This window comes from Gymnodraco acuticeps, unplaced genomic scaffold, assembly GCF_902827175.1.
Source record: "Gymnodraco acuticeps unplaced genomic scaffold, fGymAcu1.1, whole genome shotgun sequence".
NCBI classification, from domain to species: Eukaryota; Metazoa; Chordata; class Actinopteri; order Perciformes; family Bathydraconidae; genus Gymnodraco; species Gymnodraco acuticeps.
Window position 1 is genome coordinate 2,541,439 of NW_022989977.1, and position 21,745 is coordinate 2,563,183.

At 42.7% G+C, this 21,745-nt stretch overlaps 1 protein-coding gene across 1 annotated transcript; it reads left to right on the forward strand.

Annotated features, from left to right (window-relative positions):
• Window positions 1-214: 214 nt before the first annotated feature.
• Window positions 215-21,378, forward strand: smg5 (SMG5 nonsense mediated mRNA decay factor). The gene is made up of 22 exons (XM_034211467.1): window positions 215-644; window positions 1,361-1,459; window positions 2,839-2,962; window positions 4,270-4,426; window positions 6,045-6,134; window positions 6,472-6,561; window positions 7,841-7,919; window positions 8,013-8,138; window positions 8,926-8,994; window positions 9,407-9,633; window positions 10,042-10,179; window positions 12,177-13,088; window positions 13,181-13,350; window positions 13,435-13,510; window positions 15,070-15,245; window positions 15,767-15,925; window positions 16,146-16,205; window positions 16,622-16,781; window positions 17,426-17,516; window positions 17,646-17,720; window positions 17,824-17,962; window positions 19,940-21,378. The coding sequence occupies exons 1-22, from the start codon at window positions 580-582 to the stop codon at window positions 20,021-20,023; spliced, it is 3,366 nt and encodes a 1,121-aa protein (XP_034067358.1). The 5' UTR covers window positions 215-579; the 3' UTR covers window positions 20,024-21,378.
• The last annotated feature ends 367 nt before the right edge of the window (window positions 21,379-21,745 follow it).

The window sequence follows — 21,745 nt, forward strand, 5'->3', positions numbered from 1 at the left end:
GAAAGGTAATTTTGCAAAGAGCATTTCTGCTTTTGTCAACTTACTTACTTAGAAGTAAAAAGTCTCAATATTTCCTGCACCATATATTTTCTTCTTTTCTAAATGTCTAATTTCCTGTGGCAAAGGAAACAAGTGGATCAAGATTTTTCGGAAATTGGGGCATCAGCATGCAACCTGGCAACCCCTGTTTTAGTCTTGTGAGTGTGATCTGTACTCTCGCGATAATCAGGCGATCACTGCCTGATAGGAATAATGGCCGCCTTCGTAGCAATAGCTGGAGTGGGGAACAACACAAGAGACATATCAGAGCGTTTTAGCTGACCAGGAAGACCCCAAATCACCAGGCACCCCCCCTACCCGGATTTCAGAACGAATGGTTAGAGGTCTTGCCATAGTACACAATAAACAAAAGAGACTCGGAGGGAAAGGGAGGAAAGCTAACCTTGATAGCTAGCGCTAGCTGGTTGTCACTGCCGGGGGAACAAACCCGAGTATCCGTGACAACTGCGTGTCTGGACGGCTGGAGGGAGCGGGAGCAGCCGCTGGAGCTTGTGTTCAAACCTCTGGAAGCTCGCTAACATGAGTGGACCGGGGCAGGACAGCGAGCCGGAGGCGAAAGTCCTTCTCATCAAGCGGCTTTACAGGTAATGTTAAGATGCCGAGGCCGTTTTGCGTTTAGCTAACCAGGGTGCTAATTGAACGTTATTGTGCTGGGTAACTTAGTGCTAGCGCATAATGTTGGCTACCTCAATAAAGAGTTTCGTGATCTATTCTTCTATTCAGTAATATGTCTGTACAAGGAGAAGCCCAACTCCAGATACATCTGACCGGGCACTCCTCATGCTTTGTGTAGCCTGAGTTAGCTGCATGTGTCATTGTTTCTATTATGTATGTATGCATCTAATAAAGTAAAGCAAAAGAAGATGCATATGCTATTGCATAGGAAATTGCAAAGATGGGATGTATAAACCCCTTATGGCTTGTTGAGGACTCCCACCTAACATTGAAATTAAAGAAAGCTACACGTATGCTTGCACTAGTTGACAAACGGATGTAAATCCAAGGATGAAATTGAACTGTATCATACCTCATAAACATAGAACTGTACTGTTGTAAAAACATAGATCAATCAAAAGATCTGGTGTTACAACAATGGTTATAAGACACAGTTACAATGCCACTGTGAAAGGAAATAGGAACTTCAAACATGTAATTACAAAAGTACCTCCCTATGGTGCTTAGTACAGAGACATGAAACAGAAAGTATGGTTGCTAGCTTGATCGCCCACAGTATAACAATCCCAGCATTAGCCTTGTCTTTATGCTAACTAATGTGCTCTATTTGCCCAATGCTACCCAGGGCTGTGGTGGAGTCTGTGCACAAGCTGGATGTCATCATCGGCGGCAAAGCATCCTACAGAGAGGTCTTCAAGCCGGAGAACATCAGCCTTCGCAACAAGTATGTCCATCTGTCTTAGCGGCATTGTGTGTAAAAGGAGGCAGACGTTCAACTTTAACATCTGGCCAGTTGTTCTGAACATAATTATGAATTGAAACCCCTCACACAGCTCACCTCCAGTTCATTTGGCTGAAATACTTCTTTCTGTGTTAAATTGGGCATGACTATATTCCGCCTAGAGCATCTCTGTGAGATTAAAGACTCAGATCTGACCTGATATTTGGAATCCAAGTTTCACATTAGAAACACGTCTAATGTATCTTAACTGGACCTGGAAGCTTCAACGTCTAATTTAAATCTATGTGTGAGGAGTTGTGATCGCTGCATGCATACTATGAACTTAAAGCTCCAAAAGAGAAAGTGGAATTTGGAGTTAAATGGGAGGAAGTTACTGTGTTTACTATACACAGACAGAGAGACAGTTTCTCTCTGTGACTGCCTTAGGAACCAACATGCACTCTAAAGAATTCAAGAGGTGCCTTTATTTTCTATCAGGGCTGCATTCAGAGCCTAAGCAACTGGCTGGTTAAGCAATTAAGCGCTAACTCCACTGTCTTATTGTGAATATTAGCTTGTTGTGTAATAGTTGACTGAATATCTATAGATTATGGACTGTATTGGAAAACATATTTTGGTTTTATTAACCGTTTTCTGACATTTTGTAGACAAAGCGCATAATCAGTTATCAAGAATATAATTGTGTGCATTTACTACAATACTAAGGCTTGGCATCTCTGAAGACCCGCCCCCCACAACTTGAATAAGTGATCAGATTGTTCCCCATTTTGACACCAATATTTAGAGCTTTATCTAAAAATGATCAGTCACACAAGAGTCATCATTTGTACTTCACTTGCATATGAGATAATCTGTCTCCCTAGTGCAAGGTGAGGCTTTTTTATTCTTCTTCTTGAGTATTATATTATCTTCTATGGCTTTGAAGGAGCAAGCAGACGAGCATCTCATCAAGAGGAGATACTGCGTGTACTTGGCTAACTCTATTATCAGAATCTTGTCATTGCCCACACACCTAATGATTTCACAATATTCTTGAGAACTTTTTAAACGGTTTACACGGACCATATGACTCAGAAGGGAAAGGCATGCTTACAATTCATTTGTATTTGACAGCACCAGAATCTTCAGTTGTCTTTCATGTAGCGTCTATAAATTGGAGCGGAAACTAAAGGTCATTTACAGAACATTTACTTGTTTAATCATAAAAAATGCCCACCAACCAACTTGTGTCCCTTAAGGGTTTCACGTAAGCATAGCCGACCTGTTGTTGTGAAACTATGTGACTCATTGGTCTACTTGTCAAACCGGTGACCCAACTAACGTATGCATGTGTGTGCTGCTTTGTGTGTGTGTGTTTACAGGCTGAGGGAGCTCTGTGTGAAGCTGATGTTTCTCCATCCTGTCGACTACGGCCGTAAAGCCGAGGAGCTGCTCTGGAGGAAGGTCTACTATGAGGTCATCCAGGTTATCAAGACCAACAAGAAGGTAACTGGCTCTGCAGCAGTGTGTAAAGAAACCTCCTGGCATGTGTTAGCCAGACAGTTTTCTGTTGTTATCCAGCGTGACCTCCTGGCTGCCATTTTAAAGGTCAGCTCTACCTTGACATCTGCCATTTTGTGGTCACTGGTGTGTAACGTACACATAGTGTGTTCATTATATGCACGGACGGTTTCAATGGAAATCAAACTTCTAAAATATCCCTGTTGCCACTTTGCTTTGATATTGGACCAACACCCTGAAAACAGTCCCAAATGACTGGCCTTATCAAAAGTAGCCCTATCATTTCTGTTGTGTACCAAGTGTGTGTGCTCTGATTCAGATGTGAAAATGTCGAAGGTCAAAAGCACTTTTAGTAATTTGTTGCACTTTCTTTTTTTACCTGTGTAAGTAAAAAAGACTTATTAAAGTGGAACTCCAGCAATTGGTTTTGTGTTAAATACTAGTGTTTAACTAGTAGGGCTGCTCAATTAATCGTATTTTAATTATGATTATGGCTTGCAACGATTACGAAAACAACGTCATCTAAATAAAACGATTATTTTTTTATTATTACTTTTCTTTTTTTTATACATTTTTTCTTTTATTGGATTTCCAGTTGAGTTATACTTAAAGTTCAGGGTAATCAACTGTTCAAATCAAACTGTTAAAAAAATAATTCTCCAATAAATTGATGTTTTCAAAGTAAATGGATAATCGTTTTTTAATAATCGTGATATCAATTATTGACCCTGTTAATCGAGATTATGATTTTTACCATAATCGAGCAGCCCTATTAAGTAGTACTTTCATCAAGTGCGGGACATCTGTGACAAATCGTTTTCGTGTCCTCAAGTAACTCAGCGTAGGAATAGAAGTTTGAAAATGGAAAACAATGTCTGCTATCTTGAGTGCATCCATTCGATGTAGCCACTCTTCCTCTCTGCTTTAGCTCAGTGGCTCGAGGCTGTGTTGACCACTGATGGTTTGTTTGTGGATTCAAATGTGTTGCACTGACCTCGTTTGATTATTATGTTGGTAATATTTGCGTCCTGTTTTGATAAGGAAAATAAATGAATGGTAAAGATATGATTCATCTGGTTCTGCTGCATCCGTTTTTATGAGTCCAACAATATGCTATACAGCGGAGTTGTCTTGTAAAGCTGGTGTGCAATATATTTAGTTTTCTAGACTTTTTGATGCTTATTGTAAACTACAGTATGTTATACAACGTAGGTCCTGATTCAAATTGTAGTTGTGGTTAAATCTATAATATCCTGCTTCCTTTCCTTTCTTTTTCTTTTCCTCCACTGTAGCACATCCACAGCCGCAGCGCTCTTGAGTGCGCCTACCGTACACACCTGATCGCCGGCGTGGGTTTCTACCAGCACCTGCTGCTTTACATCCAGTCACATTACCAGCTGGAGCTGCAGGACTGCATCGACTGGACCCACGTCACGGACCCACTGATAGGTGAGAAACGAATTCACACACAGAGAATGACTGTATATAAAACAGGAAAACACGCAAGCAACATCGAAGCTCTTTCTAAATGTTTTTTTAAGAAGGATGTGTAAAATGTTCATGTTCTGCATGTGCTTGTCAATGTGCATGCCCGTATATTACAAAACAAAATGTATACAAAAATCCCGATCAATTGATTCGCTATTTCCACAGGAGAGGTGTGAATAATAAAATGACTAATAGCAGAATTCTATTTAGCTGCTTTGTATTTTGAATGCTGGTTCACTTTAATGGCTTACTAGAACACTTAATAGAATATAACTGAACAATGGTTAACTTGTCCTTTTTCTACTAGAACAACTTGACGTGCTTTCTCTTTTTCTTTTTTTGAAGATAAATCCACTAGCGCAAATCTTATTCTATTACCATCTTAGCAAATCAAATGTATAATAAACCCCTAGTACCCATCAGGGACGTGCACAGACATTTGGAGACCCCCCCCCCCCCCCCCCCCCCCCCCCCCCCCGAAACAAACCATAAGACCTTTTGAAAATTCTAACTTGTTTTTAATGTAAAAGGTTCATAAAATAAAAACACTGTCATTGCAAGTGACACTCAGTTGAATTGTATGTCCACTGCTAAATTCGTTATTCAGGCACATTTTGATTTTTGCGGTCAATATCTCTTAAAATATCTAATGTTAGGAACTATTAAAGAAAACATGGGGACAATCCTGTTTTAATGTAGTTTGACCGTTGTAACTGCTGTGCAGACATACTGATAAAATAGGGCTTCTAACTATTACCGTAAATAAAATCACTAATGAATGAAACCAGTTCAAGACGCATTATTCTTATCATTCTTTATGAGCGCAGTAACGGTAAGGTATCTAATTACTTATTCATTTAGTATTCCATAACTTAATAACAGAGATGGCAGATGACAGCGCTGACACGGTGTGTTTCCCGCAGCGAGACGCTACAATGCTTGCCCGGGCAACATTAGCCCGTACCTGTGCACGTCCCTGGTGCCCACTGTAAGTTGACCACCATTTACAGCTGGTATTATATACGTTCACACTGGATAATGAATGGTGTGATCACAGCATTGCATTTAGACCAGGTGTTAATGTGTCTATTGTCTGAATATAGTCCTATCAGATGTCAGTGTTCCCCCCACTATGCACAGCAGACACATGAGTGGAGAAGTGCCAAGTCAGAGTATTGTTGGTGGACGAACGGAAGCAGGTGCAGGCTCACCATGGTTCTTGCTATAGTGCAGATGATACTTATCCTTTTACTCAGATGCCATCAGACAACAGGGGCTAACGGGGGAAATGTAAACGTCCTGTCTTCCGGCATGAAGTGAAAGTGTATCTAATCTAGACATATGATCTACTTTGCAGCCTAAAACAGAAGCACTTGTAGGACTTTAACACCCCAGGGACAGAGAAACAGGACTAATGCCTCAGAGCTGCTTCTATCATAACGACTCTCTGCTATTTGCAGAATCGTGGCTTTACAGTGATTTGAGCTGGTCCTTTTTACACAACTCAAAGTCATTTTGGGTATGTGCATCAGCTAAATGCTTGAATGGGAAGAAAACATTGTCTAATCGTTCCTCGCAGGTCGAAAGAAACCCGTGTCAGCCACCCCCAAGGAGATGGAGTGGGCACAGATGGCCTGTCATCGATGTCTGGTCTACCTTGGAGATCTAGGTAACAACATGATTATAGAATATGCAATTATTTCTTCTCTTTCCCCAGCTTGTAAGGGTGTGAGGTAGCATGTGTGTGTCATTCAGCGTGGGAACAATTGGCGTAGCTATAGAATTGACAAGAAGCTGTTTGGTGGATTTAGGCTAACATGATACAGAGATATAAGTATTTTATGGGACACATTCAAATACATTGTCAGCATGTTCAGTGTGCCTATTGATATGAAGGGGAATGTAGAAATGATTCAGTGTACACATTTGTATATCTTAGCCTGAGTTGTATCCTGTTGTTGACAGTTATTATAACTTTATTCCTGTTAATAATGTGTCCTCTGCAGCACGTTATCAGAATGAACTTGCCGGAGTGGAGTCTGAGCAGCTGGCAGAAAGGTTCTACCATCAGGCGCTGTCTGTCATGCCACACGTGGGTGAGTGACTGTAATGTAATGCATTTTTTTTTAACAAATCTCTTGCTGTTGCCATGGTCAGGAAGAATGTGGCACATTTTCTGGCTTCTGAGAGTGACAGCAGTACCGTTTCTAAAAAGCTGTGGAAATGCTTTCATAAGTCATATTTATTTTAGATGTCAAAATAAGTGTTGAATCTTATACTTAGTTAGTCACCTATTATTTAAAATCGGCTTTTTCATGTCTTTTATACATAAACATGTGTCCCCTCTCTCTCTTTGTGTCCTGATCCATTTCTATAAAAACCTGTCTGAAAACGAGCTGATCAGATTTTGGCCACTTTATGATGTCATAACGATTTTTTGGCTTGTGTAACCATTAGCCAATCACCAACCAAGGTAACCCCCCCCCCCCCCCCCCACCTTATCACCTGAATCTCCTCCTAGAGCATTTGGTATTTGGAGCCAAACACTTCAGAGACATGTTCTGTATATATCTGAGACCTATAATATATTGATGACAAACAGTTTAATGTTCAATAGAAAAACACAGAAATTAAACAAAGGATGCTTTCAGAAATGAATTGTCTTCATAACGGCGTTGTGGGTGAATGTGGTGTTTAGATTTCAGTGAATGTGTTCAAACTCAATAAGAAACTATTTTGAGGGAACACTGGCTTTCTTTGTGAGAGCTGTATCCAAACAGCATCTGCAAATTAAATGTAAGCCAGCAACCACTAGCTTAGCATAAAGACTTAAAAAACAGAGGGAAATTGCTAGCTTGGCTCCGTCCAAAGTGTAACAACATCTTCTTATCAGGACCACCACAGCTCACTCACACATGTCTTGTTTGTTTTCATTTGTACACAAAATATTAAAACAACAACTTACAGGATGCTTGTGAGCCAGACATTTTCTTGGCCAGGAGCTGTAACTTCTCCGCTGGTTAAATATGATCTAATATTAGTACGAGTCATTTTTACTACTCAGTTTTTATTCAAATGAAACAAAGGAGCTATAACATGTGACTCATTGAGCTTCATATGTGCTTTGATCAGAAATGTATTTGAACTATTTTGTTACTCCTTGCTACTTTTCTCCTGGAGGAATGCATATGGTGAGCAACTTTGCATATAATATCAGGATATTCCTGTGATATGACAAAATGTGAATCCTAGTTAATGGCATTGCTTACTTTTTTGGCATCTCTTATTTATTGTCAAATTGAGCTTGACGTTAGGAAAGGATTCTCAGTCGACACATCACCCAGCTGTTGATTAATTCCCTTCATCTGTCTACAGGAATGCCTTTCAACCAGCTGGGCACACTGGCAGGGAGCAAGTTCTACAACGTGGAAGCAACCTACTACTACCTACGCTGGTGAGTAATGTCTCTGTCCAACGTGTGATGTTAACCTTTTAAGATACAACGTAATAAGATAAGAGTCTTACCATATGTTTTTACCTGTGCCAGCATCCAATCAGAATCCCCCTTCGAAGGCGCCTATGGCAACCTGAAGCGCCTGTTTGACAAAGCTGCCAAGATGTACCACCAAGTGAAGAAGCAGGAAATTAAGAAGCTGTCTCCATCTCGACAAAGGTGAGGAGCATTCACAGAATAAAAAACGAAATCTCCCCCGACACATTAAAATGAATTACGTCCCGAGTGGAAACATTTCTGGTGTTCAGGGAAACATGAGCCCCCTCTGGACAGCAGTGGTATTAGTAATGGTTTTCACTGGCTTGCCTGGTTCAAATCAGACACAAATTAAATATTTTCACTTCACTGAGCTGCACATCAGAGCCATTTTGGTTCCAAGTGACATCTGGGGATTCGCATGATTACCAACTTGCTTGCCCGCCGTTTGAATCACAAACACACTCTCACCAGTGTTTGGATGAGCAGTGTCTCTCTGCAGATGGGATTAGATCATTGATGATCCCTGAGGGGAAAGGATATTGTTCAAGCATGAACAAATGCTAGTAACACCAAGAAGTAGGAATTAAAGGCAAATGAAGCATGTAATAAAAGCATTTCAAGAGATAAAGACTGGAGTGTAAAATAAAGAAACCAATGTCATGTTGTTGTTTTCGTGTGTGGGCAAATAACAGTATTTTTCAATATACGTTGGTAGAAACCAAGGCTGGTTTTGTTTTATTTACTGAAATATGTGTCATTTTGCCATTTGTTTGTGTATACACTACAGTAGTTATTTCCCTGCTTCCAGTATTTATGCTGAGGTGTTTTGGCTCAAATGTTTTTGCTTGGATCATTTTACCACACGCACAAGTGCCTTTTTTAAAGTGTTCAATGAAAAATTTGAAAACGCAAACAAAATACTGAATTTGTGTTAATAAGATATTTTTGCTGTGACTATTTTGTGCAGATCTAAAGACATTAAGCACCTCCTGGTGAGCTTCATGTACCTCCAGAGCCTGCTGCAGCCCAAGAACAGGTGAGATCTCCCATCTTTCACCACTGAACCAGTCCACAGTGGAAATAAGGCTCTGGCGTTAATGTCTTTTTAATCGTTAACCAGTCTAGTGGTATATTAAGACCACATGAACACAGTTTGTTGAGCATTTTCATACTTATAATCAAATGAATCCATCTCTAATGATTCCAGTGATATCCGATCAGTGCAATGTTTACTTCCTGAATAAATGGTAAAACAAACTAGGGGAAAAAATGTACTCATGAGTAAATATGAAGTACGGCAACAACTAGCATATGATCATTCCTGGTCACTCTACTTGCTCCACTGAACTGATACAGTGTTGTGATAATTACCCATGGATCGTTCACTGTTATATTGTCTGCAGTGTATTTCCAGTGCATTCTTTTCATTATGATCCTTGTGTCTATAGCCTGATGGAGACGGAGCTGACGTCGCTCTGCCAGTCGGTGCTGGAGGACTTCAACCTGGTGCTGTTCTACCTGCCGCCCCCGTCACATGCCGGGGTGCACCACCCCCCCAGCGAGGAAGAGGAGGAGCAGCAGCTCGCTGAGAGCTCCTGCCCCGTGCTGCCCGACAGCCTCGTCTTCAAGATGGTGGTCACCTGTCTGATGGTGGTGCACAGCCTGAAGAGGGGAGGTTAGTGTGACCTCATGTGTATTTCACCATTTATTGGATGTAAATGTTTTCAAATACGTTTTAATAACTAATCTATAACTATAACAGAGCAGTGCACTTTTTTTCAAAGCATATTCATTGGGTTCGGTTATCTAGTTTAGAATTGGAGTAATTATCAAAGGAGGAAAAAGACACCAAACAAGTAGAGCTTTTGTAATTAACTAGAAGCACATATAATGCTCTCCAAAAACCCATTATGTTGCCCCAGTTTCTAGCCAGCATAGTTTCTGATGGATTGAATACCAAAAAATCACAAATTTGAGTGTGTAACGGGTTTAACTGTGCATGATGTATACTGCCATGGGAAATGCTTTCTTGTGGCAGTCTTTGAAAATCGAAGTACTAACAAATGTTGTTTTGTGTCTTCAGGATCGAAGCAGTACAGTGCGTCCATAGCTTTTACTCTGGCGCTGTTCTCCCATCTGGTGAACCACGTCAACATCCGGCTGCAGGCTGAGCTGGAGGAAGGGGAGAGCCAGGTGCCGCCGCTTCACACTGACGTCACAGGTGAGAGGGGAGATCTCCATATCTGAAAAGGGAAGGAACAAACAATCAGCTGCAAGTTAGTTAAAGGTAGGGTAGGTAATTCACTTCAGAAGCACTTTTTGTTATATTCCATGGAATGCTCTTAACATCCCGATAGCAATGAATACATGAAATGCTTTGACAATAAACACATAAACACATTTTTGGAAGCCGTGGCGCTGTAAAAGCAAGTCTAATTATCTGCCTCGGCCCATGGCAGATAACTGGATGGCCTACCTGCCTGTCAGCCTTCCATCTGTGCACAAACTTATCTCGTGCCCTCATTGGTCATGTGCGCGTTCGTGTGTGTTGGAGGAGGGGCTCTGTAAGGAAGTCTGAAGGAAGGGGCAGATTTTTTTCGGCTGCGTATTTTCAAATTCTAGTGCACTCGAGCTGGTTTCTCCGTTCTTACCTACCCTACCTTTAAGTCTCCGAGTCAGTGTCTGACACATAGACATACTTTATTGTCATTTCAACAAGACACAGAGTACTATTACAACGAAATTTCGTTGTACTGGCTTACAGGAGCAGGACAACATAAAAACTTGCTAAAATTGTACATATAAATAAATAATAGTGACGTGGTGCTGATAAAATTAAAGATAAAGTGTGCGTTTTAAAATATAAAGACTTACTATACATTTAAATAAAATAGACATACTATATATAGATTAGGGATGCTCCGATCGCCAATTTCGGGGCCGATCGCCGGAATCAGTATCGGCCGATACCGATCGCCGATCCGATGGAGTGGGCGGGGCCTAAATGGAAGATTTAAACATCACTTTAAATCTTCCATTTGAAGTGATTTTTAAAACTCAGTTAATGGGGCTCATTCACTGGAGCTTCCACAAACAACAATCAACTTAATTATTACATTCAAATGATGTACATTATTCAAGTTTACATTCACTTTGGATAATAACACGGGAGAAATGAGCGGAAGCGCTCTCTTTTCCTCTCTCCCTCTCTCTCCCCCCCTCTCTCCCTCTCCTGACAGCCTGTCAGTATCTCATGCAGCTCACTGATCCAGTAATGAGTGACCCGACAATGAAGAATAAATATATTTATAATAACTAGTTTAGCTTGTTCCAGAGGTAGATAAAATAGCTAAGTGTGTTAGGTCTAACTCTTACGGTACGTCCACACAGCAGCTTTTCAAAAATCTTGGAAATCTTGGAGCTGGGCGTGTCTGAAAGCTTGGGGATTTTTTGCGAGCAACACGACCAACAACCAATCACATGAATCTCCCGCCCCCGACATACAAAGCAAAAAACCCCGGGGATTTTATGCGAGCAATATATATATATATATATATATAAACTCCCCAAACAGACGAAAACCTACCAGTTTCACCCACTGTCTCTGCCACCTCCCTCCATGCCTGGTTCCTCCGGTTTGTATTCCGTTAATAGTTCTGGTCGTAAAGAACCGGGTGATTTGCTACCGTAATTTCTCGTTTGGAATATGAGGAAATGAACTGCGGTCTGGTTCTCCCTGTGTGTGTGTTTCGCTGTGCTTACCTGTCCGGCGGGCGGAGCTGCAGGATTTCTGCTTCACACAAGTTGCATACCGCTATTTTACTGTCTTTTTCGGACACCTTAAAATAATGCCAGACCGGTGAAGCCATTTTGGCGAGCTTGTTTTGCCGCACACAGAGAAAAGTGTCATGTATTTTACGTCATGCGATCGGCTCTCGCGATCGGCATGTTTAGAGAGCACCGATCGATCGGTAGAGAGTGAGTATCGGCCGATATCGATCGGTGACCGATCGATCGGAGCATCCCTAATATAGATCAATGCATCAAATCCCCATGGATGTATTTATGCTGCTTTGTGTCATTTAAAATGTAATCTTTTGGGAGAACTACAGCTATTTGTGAAGTAAAAAGCAATTTAAATCTTTACACATCTTGACATCTTTTACAATTAACGTGAAGGAATACAAACAGGCAGTGAATTCTCCTTTTCTTTTCCAGATGACCTGGAGATGAGGGATGTGTCCGCCCCAGCGACAGAGGGGAAGCCTCTGCAGAACGGCTCCCTGGAGCAAGAAGATGAAGAGGAGGAGAAGGAGGAGGAAGACGGTTCTGAGAGGGTTGGTGCCAAAAAGCCTTGCAGCGTGGAAGAACAGCGCAAGTTGGAGGAAGAGAAACAGAGACAGAAGAAGAAGTACACCCGCCTCTCCAGACTGCGCCGACGTCGCTGCGCTCGCAAGGACACTCGAGGAGGAGAGGATGAAAGCGACCTGAGCGAGGGCTTCGAGAGCGAGGAGGACGAGGATGAGGAAGACGAGAGGAGACGGCGCACTGATTCAACGGGGACTACCACGACAGCAGCCCCGGTCAATCCTCCATCCGTCAGGAAGGAGACAAAGAGAGGGGAGGAGGGGGTGTGGGGGAGCGGCTCAGAGGAGGAGGAGGAGGAAGGGGGGACGGCGTTCGATGTGGAGACCGACTCGGACATGAACAGCCAGGAGTCTCGCTCGGACCTGGAAGACATTGAAGACGCAGAAAGCCCGGACAACTTGGAGGGTCAGGCGCGGGAACAACAGGACGAAGAGGAAGATGAAGAGCAACCCAAGGAAGAAGGGGGCGGGGACAGAGACGGGGACACGCCTCCAGCCACTAACGGCCCTCTGACGCCCAGTGACTCCAGCATCAGCAGCAACCTGCAGGCCATGTCCTCCACGCTCTTCCAGGCCAAGCGCTGCTTCCGCCTGGCGCCCACCTTCAGCAACATGCTGCTGCGGCCTCAAGCCTCTTCCCCCCCGGGCATTCCCACCCCCACTGAGGTCTCTGCTCCCCCCTCCCAAGAGACTCCCCCTCCTCCTGGGGAGACACCCTGCGATATCAACCCCGGTACTGCCAACGGAACCACCACTGAAAATGGTAATGTTTTGCCTCATTTTAATGCGATGTGTTTTTATCTGTGCTTTTTTTCCAGTTGATCAGTTTTATGCTTATTATCGTGTCACATCTAGACTTGGACTCGGACACAGAAGGCAGCCAACACAGTACTCAATCAGTACCGAGTGAGAAAACCCTCTTAGAGAAGCTGGAGATCCTGACCAATCAGGGGTTGATCCAGGTGGTGAAGGTGTTTGTCGACTGGCTGAGGACAAACACCGACATTATCCTCATGTGTGCCCAGGTGAGGGGAGGAATGTCTTGTTTTTTAAATATTTAAAACATTGACTTTGTCGGAGTATATCTAACAGCCTGGTTCCTTCTGCAGAGTTCTCAAAGCCTGTGGAACCGACTGTCTGTGCTGCTCAACCTGCTACCAGATGGCAGCAAGATGCTCGAGGCTGGTGAGTTACGCATAAACATTTATCCTCCTATATAGCTCAGCAGGCGCACGATAGCTCAACAGTATCTTGGTTTTTATTCCATCTAGGTCCACTAATGCAAAACATTTCCTTTGAGATACTGGGTAAAGTATTTAAAGGAGTACCGTAATTTTCGGACTATAAGGCGCACCTGAATATAAGCCGCAGCAGCTAAATGTAATGATGTGTACATATATAAGCCACACTGGACGATAAGCCGCAGGTGTTTTAATGTTTAATTACCATATGTAAGGGTTCGTGCACAGAGGGGATTGTCAGGAAAGAGATGGCTGTTTGAGGAAGCTCCCATTTATTAACATTTCAACAAACAAGTTGCATATTTGCATAATGTATTCAAGTGTTACCATTTAGTGCAATAGTAGCTACAGCACATGTACTGTGCTGTGTAAACTGTACTGTATCACATAGCGTTTCAGACACACACACTTTTCAACTTTCAAACTTAAACGGTGCGCTCCCAGCGCACGTACCGGCAGTGATCTACAGCAGTGGTTTTCAACCAGTGGTTGTTTTCCATAATGAGGGTTTGTGCATGAAAACTTCCTTTGCACAAACTGTCTCGCTCTCGTAATGTCTGTCTGTCTTGGTCTCGTTCTGTCTCTCGTACCACTCTCGGTTCCACTTTTACTTTTGCGCGCTACCTGTCTCCAGCTTTTCCTGCTGGAGCCCGCCGCTTAAAGGTGGGAGGCGCGGACCGACCATAGAGCCCATAGAGTTAAAGGTGGTGGACTGTAACCTGTAAAATCCATAGATTTAGGAGGTCCCCTAGTGGCCGTTAGCTGTAAAATCCATAGATTAGCCGCACCGTTATATAAGCAGCAGGGTCGAAAAATGGGGAAAAAGGCGCGGCTTATAGTCGGAAAATGACGGTAGTTAAACATGTCAAGAACTACATGTATTTGCTTCCTTGCTGAAAGTTTGATGAAAGGGTTGATGATACTCTCATATCTGTATGCTAAATATAAAGCTAGTGAAAGTGGGTGATTTCCTTGGTTACGCATTATTATTGTCCAGCTAACCGTTAAACTCTATTAGCAGTTTTCTGAGCTAATGACCTGCTGGCTATATCTGCATTTTTAGCCTACACACATGAAACTTGCATCTGTCTTCTCATCTAACCTTCTGGAGAAAAAAAAGTAAATTACTCTATTTCCCCAAATGTTAATCTATTAGTTTTAATGAGTGGTAAAAGAAAACTCCGGCTTACTGATAAAGATAATTATATTTTCATAATTTCAATATTATTATGTGCTGAATCATTTCAATAAATCATTACACTCATAGTAAAGTTGATGATTAAAAGCAAGTATTAAATACAAGTTGAATGCAGTTTGGTGGTGTGATTATTTATGTGGTTTTTCCATGTTGTGATTTGTATGTTGTCCATATCCCACAGCTTCCCTGTACTGTGTGTACTAACTCTGTGCTTTCTCTGTGTTTATCACACACTGATGACTGTGCTCCAAGTCAACAGCTCATGTATTTGTTTATCCGTGTGTGTGTGTGTGCGCGCGCCGCAGAGCTGGGTCTGAGTGCCGAGGTGACGGAGCTGTTAAATGAGTGTGAGCAGCCCGGTCTGATCCAGAGTCTGCTGCTGCCCGAGGACTTGGCCCTGCGACACCTGCCCGCTCTGAACGCAGCTCACCGCCGCCTCGACTTCACTCACCGCAACCCCTCCCTCAGCTCCCTACAGGAGGTACGCACACACTAACACACAGACACACACGCAATTCATTTTACAGATGTTCAGTGATGGTTGAAAACGCAAAAAAAGCATCTGCTCTACCATGCCAAATACCATCATGGTAGAATTATTATATACCGTATGTTGCCTTTTGTGTTTTGGTCTGAGCCTAGTTTGCAAATATATTTAAAAGGTCCTTATCAAAGACAGACCTACATAATTGTACATTACTTGTATAATCACTGAAATGTAAGGATAATCTATTCACAGAACCCTAACCTAAGCATGGTAGAAGTGACAACAATTGCCACTATTTAAAAACATTTATAACAGATTGATTGAAATTACCTCCTTTGGTATGTGTATTATATGTTAAAGAAACCCAGATATATGTCTGTAGATCTTACCCACACGATAAACAAAATGGTTGTACTTTGACTAAACTAATTAAAGTTCATTTATCCTGCCCAATATGTATTGATCAAACATAATACAGTGGCTTTGAAGTATTTCCTCCTCCCTCTTTCCTCCAGTGTGTGGTGCGAGTGTGTTGCATTCGCAGTTTTGGCCACTTCCTGACGAATCTCCAGGGCAACGTGCTGCACTTCAACCCGGAGGCGGGCATCTTCACCAGCATCAGCCAATCGGAGCAGGATAATCTTGTGCAGCAGGCAAAGGCCCAGATCCGAATGGTGAGTGACATTCAAACGGAGCAACGGGGACGAAGAACCACCGGGGGCTGCATTCAGTCAACTCTCATTATTGTGTGCAGCTCATACAGTGAAAATGGTTTTGTGTAACTGTTGGACTCAATACATGTTTGATTAATGACCTGAAATCAAAATGTTTTTTAAGCAAAGCAAATGTCCCTTTTTAACGCCAGTCCTCCTGTGTTTATCTTTATTTGTCCAGGCGGAAGAGGAAGCTCGTCGAAATCGCTTGATGAGGGATATGGCCCAGCTTCGACTACAGGTTTTTAATATTATCACTCTTTCCACTGACTGTTCACCCTGTCTGTGTTTCCCTTTGAAATCTGAGCATTGATACAGCATAGACCCAATTCTGTGCTCATACAGTCATCAGTGACCAAAGAGCAAAGTTCCCAGGCGTTTGAGAGAAAATGTTTGTTAAGAAATAGAGCTTCTATAATAACCTTTATATTGAGTTAAAGATATCATTTGTGAGGAACAATATTATCTTAAAGACAATGGTTAAGGTGACATGAACATGATTCAGTTAAAGTCTAAATCCTTCTAAACAGAGACATCTGATTGAGGTTGAGCATACCATATAGAAACACTGATGTAATAGTGTGTAAACTCACACAAACATCCTACATGAATCACTCCTAATCAGTTGTATTGTTTCTTCCCGTCTGTTCCCTGCAGTTGGAGGTGTCGCAGCTAGAGGGCAGCCTCCAGCAGCCCAAGGCTCAGTCCTCCATGTCTCCCTACCTGGTGCCAGACGCAGCTGCTCTCTGCCAGCATCTGAACCTCATCCGGCAGCTGGCCGGCAGCGGCTGCTTCATCATCATCATCCCCCGGACAGGTGTGTGTGGTGTGTGTGTGTGTGTGTGTGTGTGTGTGGGTGTGGTGTGTGTGTGTGTGTGTGTGTGTGTGTGTGTGTGTGTGTGTGTGTGTGTGTGTGTGTGTGTGTTGTGTGTGGTGTGTGTGTGTGTGTGTGTGTGTGTGTGTGTGGGTGTGTGTGTGTGTGTGTGTGTGGTGTGTGTGTGGTGTGTGTGTGTGTGTGTGTGTGTGGTGTGGTGTGTGTGTGTGTTGTGTGTGTGTGTGGTGTGTGTGTGTGTGTGTGTGTGTGTGTGTGTGTGTGTGTGTGTGTGTGTGTGTGTGTGTGTGTGTGTGTGTGTGTGTGTGTGTGTGTGTGTGTGTGTGTGTGTGTGTGTGTGTGTGTGTGTGTGTGTGTGTGTGTGTGTGTGTGTGTGTCATAATAGGCTATTCTGACATTTTATATACTAAAAGTGTTATTGATTAATAAAAAGTTCCAGCCCTAAACACTGGTGGGGTGACAGCTGTGGTTTTAAGCTTGTTTGTATTATCATCGATGCACGGCTGGCCGTGCATCGATGATAATACAAACAAGAAATGTGCCAGTTTAAACAGCCAAACCAATTTTCTTTTTTTTACTGTCATGACTATTTGTTCAGGTATTTAATCTGGACTATTTCTGTGTTGCAGTGATTGATGGGCTCGACAGGCTGAAGAAGGAAAATGCCGGTGCGAGGGACGGCATCCGCTTCTTGGAGTCTGAATTTCGCAAAGGAAACAGGTGGGTGTTATATTACATGTAAGGTAACTGATGGAGACCCTTTCTGGGTTTTTTAGAATTGGATGTTGATGGATGTCCCGATAAAGCTCTTTTATTTTGGACGGTTTCTTCAATATCATCCTTCTGTAGGTACATTCGCTGCCAGAAGGAAGCTGGAAAAAGTTTTGAAAGAGATAAACTGAAACGTCAGGACATCGAAGCCTGGTAAACCCTGCTGCTCTTCTACATCTACCTATATTTGATTCTTAACATACTCATGATTGGATGAGTGTGACCTCTATTCTGATTTTATTTATTTTTTGTTTAGGCAATTATACAAGATGGTGGACAGTTGTCGTCAGCTCACAGTCTCCCAGAGCAACGGAGATGAAGACACAGCCGGCATGGTGACCATTCTCACTGACCATCAGGTGGAAGAGCTTTGCACTCGGTCCGCAGCGATGAAGGTCAGTCACTCACAACACAACACAACTATTGTGTTGCGTTACAGACACAAACACTCAGGAAGTTGACATTTTTCACGACAACATAAAGCTGTGGGATTTTCTTTTTGCTATATTTTTGCTACAGTGGGGCCTTTTTTATATTTATCACTGCTCTGGTCTTTTTTTAATCTCGTTTTATGTTGTTTTAGAAAGCAAGAAGGACTTCACCCTACATTTTTAAACAGATCCTCACAAACACACCTTTGGTTTTAAGCTTGTAGCCATTCGATTTTACACACTTTGTACTCAATTTACTTTCACTTAAAGGTCCCATGTCATGGCCATTTCTACTGATCATAATTCCATTGTTTAGGTCTACTAAAATAAATGTATATTGTTCAATGTTCCAAACTCACATTGGTTTCTCATACAGCATCTCTGTATAATATGTGTATTCACTCTCTGTCCTAAACGGCTTGTTGGAGCTCCTGCCCCCCCCCCCTCCCTGTGAGCCCAGTGGCCGTCTGCGAGACAGCGAGACACAGCGAAACCCAGCCCGAAACACACACACACACACCCGCAGCCTGGCTGGGAGTTTGTTTGTGTGTGCTCAGGCTGAGTTCCGTGGTGTCTCGCTTTCTCGCCGACCCCACCAGTGAGCCAGCTCACAATGTCCCGTTCCTCGCAGCAGCGAGCCTCGCAACGTCCCGCCGAGTGTGTTTCCGTTAGAATATTTTTTCTCCGGTCAACATGTCCGTTAAAGTTTAAATCTTCCGGACAAAATGAGAAAAGTGCCGGTCAAAGGTCTTCTTTGTTATTTATTGTGCTTTAAAACAAATTGATATGATTCGATATTAAACAAACTAATTATAGGCCTAGTAGATTAACTACATTATTCAAAAGTGTACAGTAATTTATAATAACACGGGAATAATAAACGGAGCGCTCTCTCCCTCTCCTGTCAGCCCGTCAGTATCATGCAGCTCGCGGATCAGTAATGAGTGACCCGACAGTAAAACTAAACATATCTATAACTAGTTTAGGTAGTTTGAGAGGTCATTAAAATAGCTAGGCTACGTGTGATATTCTAACCTGGTGTGTGTTTTGTCCGCTCACGCTGCATGTGATCATGCAGAGCTGCGTGTCGACTCGTCAGCAGCAGCTGATCTCTCTCTCCCGTCAGATTAGACTTCACTCGCGTTTATGTCCATATCGATCAGATCCAGCTAGTTCTAGCTAATGATAGGACTACCTGCTTATTAAAAGACACCTAAACAATAAGCGTCGCTATGCAACCGGGTGTGGTCGCAAAGTATAGCGCAGCATTATGCATTTGTTTACATGCCCACCGGAACCCCGAGGCATAACCAACAGATCAACGCACAATCAACCCACACAGGACATCTATTTCTCCACATTAAGTGTTAGACATTAGAATTGACTATTTTTGTCTGTCACATACTCTTCTTGTCTGTCACAGAAATGGCGCAAGTTGCGCAACTGATGCGGTATTGCGCTAAGGGGAAATTATTTTGAACGGACACTTTGACCGGAGAGATTTAGATTTGCTGGTCTTCAGCATATTTTACCGGTAATTAGCGGCTAACGGGAACTCTGGTGTGTGTGTGAGGAAGTCCGCAGATTGGTCCAAACGTAACGGCTCCGCGTACATTACGTCACTATACCCGAAATATGTCACTATACCCAAGAAGAAAACAATGGAAAAAGAGAAATCTCCAACGAGACGTTCTGGGGCAGCACAGACAGGTATTTTCTGTGTTAGAGTTTTATTCGCTACAGGGTGTACTTTGAGGGTTTGTGACTCTGCAGACCGTTTACATGCATAAAAACCTTCATAACACACAAGGGGACGGGTAATAACCGGAAAAGCATGACATGGGACCTTTAAGAAAAAGGTGTCAGAAAAACATTTGTATAGTGAGGACCAGTTTTATCGCTCACGTTTTGTATACATTTGAATGTGTGTTTGTTTCTCAGGCGGCGATCCAGGCCGCAGGCTCGGCGGGGATGGAGCTGAAGAACATCGTGGAGTTTTACCGGCAGTGGAAGGAGATCGGCTGAGAGTTTTAACGGGGGCAGCTGTCGGCGCTGCGAACAGCTGATCGATCACAACACTCGCTCCCTCTCTCTCTCCCACTCTTTTGCTCTGTGTGTATCTGCGTCTCCAAAGGCAAAAACCAACTCAAAAGAAAGCTGAATCAAAGGAAAGAGTTTAAGCTTAGAGGGGTGGAAAAGTTAAAACAGTGGAGTAATGAATAAAAAAAAGAGGAATACGGGCGAACTGGCGCTATAAGAAAGAGCAGATCTCCCACCTCCCAATCCTAAACATAAAGAGTGGTGCGGGGTGCGGAAACGGTGGGGGAACGCTACACAACTTTTTAAGTGCCCCTGGTTCACACCCTAACCAGGAATACACTGTATATGTTAGCAAACAAGTACATACGTGTCGAGAGAGAAACCGCACCACACATAAACACATTCATGCTCAGATGAATCCATATAGATGTTTAGAGCAGTGGTATGGGTTTTTTGTTCCCTCCTTCCCTTTCCCTCCAGTCTTTATTTGAGAAAACAGGGTAAAGAATGTGCGAGTCTGGTAGGGCTGCGTTGAGTTGGGAAGCCGAGGGTGTATGAAGACAACTTAAAGGCAGAGAAAACACTCTGTCCACCTGACACCTGAGGCTCCAGCCCAACAAAACAAACCAAGCGTCTCATAGCTCATAGGCCGCTAGGAAAGCTTGAGGAAGACAAATGTTTACTTCTCTGAGATCGGTTTTTTCCTATCTGGCTTTTTTAAATTTAAATTTTGTTTTGTTTTTCTTTATTTGCAGTGTTCTTTGTGACGAGTGACTTATGTATTGTGCTATCTCTGTATGAAAAGAGGAAAGGCAAAAAACATGACAGGCTTTGCCCTGTTAGAAGTTTTAATTTGGATTTTATTTTTCTACCCAAATGATGTTCTTTATTTTGCTTTTTGTAAGCTACATCTGAATGAGATACGCAAGAATGTTTAAGGGAAAGGGACGGGGATGTTGTCATGTGTTGATCCACTGAACAAATCCTTCAGTAAGGAAATTAACCTATAATCCAGAATATATTTATCAAGGTGTCATTTTAGAGGGAGGCATGAGCTGATTAACCTCATGTTGTAGCTTTTCATCGAGGAGGCCCGGAGGAGAGGGGCCCGCTGACTTTCCCAGAGGACTGAGGGTAGTGTTTGGACCCCTATAAACTCCTAAAATGTATCCCATCTACATCACCATTTCCATAGTGACTTTCCCATCATGCACAGTGCAAAAGAAAACCAGTATATGTGTGTGGCCATGCATTGAACAATAAAAAGAAACTCGTATAAGATGATGACTTCTTCCCTCTTCTTACAATTCCTCTGTGCAATAAAATTAATTGCTGTCCAACACATTTGCATTCCACCACTTTGTGCACATAAAGTTGACTTTACTTTTCATAAGCCTCTGAAAATATGTGTGTGATTACTTCAGTAGCTTCAAAGAGAGATCAAAATGTCAGTCGAGCAACACATGGGCCTGTGTTGGTGTTTCAGAGACCAGTGGGACATGAAATACATTCCCGAAAGTCCTCTCAGTTACCAAAACATTGCACAAATGAGACCTGAAACTCCCCAATTCCTCGTGAATTCTCTCTAAGGACGTTTCTCAAACTAGGTCTCCATGTGCCATTCTTTCAGTTTTTCTCTTGTGTCCCTCTCTAGTCCGGGCCCCATGCCCACCACTGACCGAGCACACTGAGTAAATAACCAATCCC